The 4,610-nt window shown below is 50.8% G+C and overlaps 1 protein-coding gene across 1 annotated transcript; it reads left to right on the top strand.

The window, feature by feature from the left end:
* Positions 1 to 3,058: 3,058 nt before the first annotated feature.
* LOC100282305 (uncharacterized) lies at positions 3,059 to 4,126 on the top strand. The gene has a single exon (NM_001155217.2). It carries the CDS (start codon positions 3,144 to 3,146, stop codon positions 3,867 to 3,869), a length of 726 nt encoding a protein of 241 aa, NP_001148689.2. The 5' UTR covers positions 3,059 to 3,143; the 3' UTR covers positions 3,870 to 4,126.
* The last annotated feature ends 484 nt before the right edge of the window (positions 4,127 to 4,610 follow it).

Raw genomic sequence — 4,610 nt, 5'->3', positions numbered from 1 at the left:
GAGATGGACCAAGATGATGCCGAAGCTGGAATTGTCAGACTGGGCCATCGTGTTCGCAGGCCCAATACACGATACCTGTCGTCTCGCTGGACACGCTGAGTCAGCCGTCATGTAAATGGCAGCTTAAATACTGCGAACCGGAGTTAGAGAGAACTAAGAAAGAAATTACCAAACAGCTATTCCTATTCTTTCCATTCATTTCCTTTGTAGTTAGCCAGTAGACAGTTATAACCTACTACACGGACATACGCAATCCTGCTCGTTATAGATTTACAAAGTTGGTAAATTACTCCTCAGAAAGAAAAAACAGCCGGGCCATTTTTTCACATTGATTATTCTTTCTACATAAATCCGTTCACTAGATGCAGATCCCATTTGCATCACCGCATCGTACGTATGGGCAGTGACTTCAAAAATGAATAGCCGAGGATCAAAACTGATTCTAGTCTGGACTTTGCAAAGCATATCGCGACTCCTGCGTTAAAGACGACTAGACGATCACAGTGCATCAGAGGGGCAACAATGAGCAAGCATAATCACTGTAGATTTTTTTTTTGATCTCTTATTTTTGCTACTGCTTGCGGTTACAAAAGGCCATATATCTGAAACCAACCAAAGGCATACCTAACTGAAATTTTTTTAGCACACTGCATCTTTCAAATGAGTCGGCTTCCAGTGGATGTTACTTACTGAAGAAAAAAAAAGGATCTTTTCCGTAGCAGCTCTTTAGTAACAGGCTTTATACGCATCATTCGTCACTGAAACAAGAGAGCCTGCTAAGGAATATTTTGGCTGAAAATTACCGCAGTGCATCTATCAGAACATTGCAAAAGACATTACCAAGTACAGTAACGTGGATAGCTCGGAATTTTGGTGGTAGCAATATATATATATATATATATATATATATATATATATATATATATATATATATATATATATATATATATATATATATATATATATATATATATATATATATATATATTATGAACTAATCAAACTCAAGTCAATGATTCACTGATAACATTTGGTTCTTTTTAGTAGCAGAGTAGTTAGTAGAGAAATAATAGCTTTGAATATGGTATGCAAAATAAATAAATAAATAAATAAAAGCTCTTTAAAAGCTGTTTGGGCTAAAATCCAATCCAACCCACAAATCTCCTCCTCCTTTTTTATATTTCTTTAATTTTCTTGTCAGCCCACTTCGGGGTTTTTTTTTTTGGTCATCGTGTCGATCCCGTTTCTCTCCTCGCGCCTTCCTCTTTTGCTCTTGGGCTTCCAGCTAAACCAGGCCCGTTTGCTGCCTTTGGAATTCCGTCAGCTCTCGCCGAATAAAAGAGAGAGTACAGCAGCGCAGTTGTGCGTATGTCAGCCGCTGCACGTAGGAACAAGTAAACCCACCCGCCAACGTCAAAATCCGGGAGCGACGAGAGAGATACGGCGCGATGCCGAGATGGTTACTTACGCCAGCCAAAGCGCGTCCTCCTACGCCAGCAGCAGCCTACGTACTACGTCGTCAAGTGGGACGCAGCTAGCGCGGCGGCACGGCAGGCAGAGCAGAGACGTGTCCCGTCCCGTCCGCCCGAACGGCCCCCCCACTCCACGCCACCCGCGGCGCCCGTCCGTCCGTCCCACCGCCTGTCACCATCAGGCCATCACTCGCCCAAACAACACAAACAAAAAAAGCGGGCGCCGGCGTCGCCGGGCAATCCCGCTCCCGCGCCCGCGATCCGTCCGTATCTCCACTTGGCGCCGCACCCACCTCGTGATTTGGAGAGGCGGCACGTAGAAGGCGCCGCAGCACCAGGACCAGAGCCCCTCGTCCCTCTTGTCCTCCTTTTCGGCTCTCTCTCCCTCTCTCTCTCATCCCGTCGTTTTCTACGCCTGCTACCCGAATCAATTCTTTTTTTTTTCCCGCAGCAGGTGTGTGAGCAGCGGCGCGGCATCACGCGATCCACGGCCCACCGGCGCGTGCCGGTTCCCTGTCGGATGGGTGTGCGTGGCTGTACCGCCTGTCGGTCTAGGGCGGCCAGGCGGCCAGCGGCTCTAAAAATAAAAGGAGGGCCTGCCGTGCCGCCTGCGGCTGGTGGGCGGCTCGCCTCGGTGGGTGCCCCCCACCCTCCGGGCCTAGCGATCCAAGCAACACGCCCACGTCCGAGGACCAGCTGATGCCGACATTTTGGTGGTGGGTGCCCGCCCGCCCGCGGCGCGGTCCTTTCTGCGCCGCGCGCTGATCCTGATCTCGCCGTTAGCGCGCGACTCGGCTCATGTGATTTTGATCTGCCGCGCGCGACTCGCCTGTCCAGTTATGGCCTGACTTCGCCTCCCTCTGCTCGTCTTCGTCGTTTCCCTCCTCCTGGATTGGATGACCATGGCCAGACCTCACGAGACGAGACGAGACAAGATCGAGGCTGGGCTTGCCGCACCGGGTGGAGCTCATCCGTCACATTGGGATTGCCGCATCGGGAGGTTCTTGCTCAAGTCGTCTGAGAAATCCAGTGTCGACAAAAAGTCAAAAACTAACCCATGATAGAGAGTAGTAGATGATCAGGCCCTGACATTACCGTTTGGAGAACAAGAACCGGGTAAATTTAGCATCAGATCTGTCGGGCCTCAAGTCCCAATTTATATAGTACAATTGATTTTTCAGAAGTTGTATGTTGTATAACAGTGGCATGGTGGATATTTTCGTACAGCTTCATGAGAATATATAGAAACAGTGTTTCTAAAAGTAGCCTCTAAGGAGCTTCATGAATTATATGAACTGGTCTCTAGTTTCGATTTTTCTAAAAAAGCTAGAGCTCGTGGAGTTGTATCTGTTTATGTAGAAAAAAGTTAGAATTGAGTTGAAATTTTTGAAGTTAAGCTATCTCAAACAGTATCTGAATAAGATGTATCTTTTGTTAGGTACAAACGGTAAGCTATATTAATTACAAAGTGAAGTTTAAAATACTTGATAAAATATAAGATAGGAGGAGGCGGGTGAATAGAGCTATTGTCCTTTTTTAGCCCACTCGTCTGCCTATAAATGCTGCCCAATCCCCCTTGCCTTATCCTAGACGCCACACACACACACACATCGCTTCTCCACACGACCTCGCTGAACCGGAAGACCCGCGCACACACGCCACTTGTGCACCATGGCGCCCCGGGTGGCGGACAAGTCGCCATTGCCGCTGGCCACCGGCCTGAAGCTTGGCGTTGGCGGAGGAGTCGGAGGCATGGGCTTGGGTCCACACTACCGAGGCGTGAGGAAGCGGCCGTGGGGACGCTACGCCGCGGAGATCCGCGACCCAGCCAAGAAGAGTCGCGTGTGGCTGGGCACGTACGACACGGCCGAGGAGGCCGCCAAGGCCTACGACGTCGCCGCCCGCGAGTTCCGTGGCGCCAAGGCCAAGACTAACTTCCCGTTCCCCCTCGCCGTCGCCGTCGCCGGCGGTGCTGGTAGCCCCAGCAGCGACAGCACCACCTTGGAATCGAGCTGTGGCGGCAGCGGGTGTGGCGTCGAAGCGCCTGTGCAGGCGGCCATGCCGCTGACCCCGGCCCTCGACCTCGATCTCTTCCACCGGGCGGCCGCCGTCAGCGCGGTCACCACCGGCGGCATGCCCTTTCCGTTCAAGGCCTTCCCCGTCGTGCGCCCGACCCCACATCAGTACTTCCTCTACAACCAGGCCGCGGCGGCCGCGGCAGCCGGGTACAGGATGTTCAAGGTCGCCTCAGCTCCAGTCACCGTAGCCGCCGTCGCGCAGAGCGACTCCGACTCCTCGTCTGTGGTTGATCGCACCTGTTCGCCTCCCGCGGTGACGGCAAAGAAGGAGGTCAGCTTCGAACTGGATCTGAACTGGCCGCCGCCGGCAGAGAACTAGTCGCACCGGAGTTTTCAGCTGACGACTTTGCAGTTTCCTTTTTCCCTTTTGGCCTTCATCAGGAATTGTAGTGTAGCTCTGGGTGTTTGGTCTTTTTTTTTTCTTGCATGTAGAGTGTAGACTATGATATGGTGGAGCCTTGTACATAGTACTGTAGTGTTTTTTTTTTCCGCCGAGACGGAGTAGATCTGTTCGTGTGTCTGGACAGATCAAACCGGCGTTGATATGGGCTTTAAACCATGGAGCATGTTGATTAATTTCTATGTATACTGAGGATATGATTGTTGACGAAAAAAAAACGATCCAAAGAAATGTCTCCGGTGAAGCTTCAGACGTTTCCTGTCGATCTTCCATTGAAGACTATTTTGTTGCCGTCACGGTGACACGACAAGTTTACTTCTGGTTTGGTCAGGGACGCGTCTCATTCTGCATGGCCGTTGTTTCCTCCTTGACGAGGCTGATTTGGAGCCAAACGACGTGCTCATCAGCTGACAAGTTTACTTCTGATTTGAAGCAGAACTGCAGAGGAAGGAGCCACTTGTTTGCGCTGCTGCTTTCCACGCTACGCCATATAACGACAGTAATCATCGTTCTCACCGCACCACGGCCCAAGCGGCGACGAAATAATTTTGAATTCCATGGTGGTATGGCAGCGTCAAGTAGACGGCAGGGCGGCCGCGTACAGTACAGATCCGTGAGAAAGAAGAAAAAAAAGGCAGATGCGATGCGAGGTTGAGCCGA

The sequence above is a fragment of the Zea mays genome, chromosome 8, assembly GCF_902167145.1.
Source record: "Zea mays cultivar B73 chromosome 8, Zm-B73-REFERENCE-NAM-5.0, whole genome shotgun sequence".
Taxonomy (NCBI): Eukaryota; Viridiplantae; Streptophyta; class Magnoliopsida; order Poales; family Poaceae; genus Zea; species Zea mays.
Note: the sequence above shows the minus strand (reverse complement) of the source record. Positions and strands in the feature narration are given on the sequence as shown.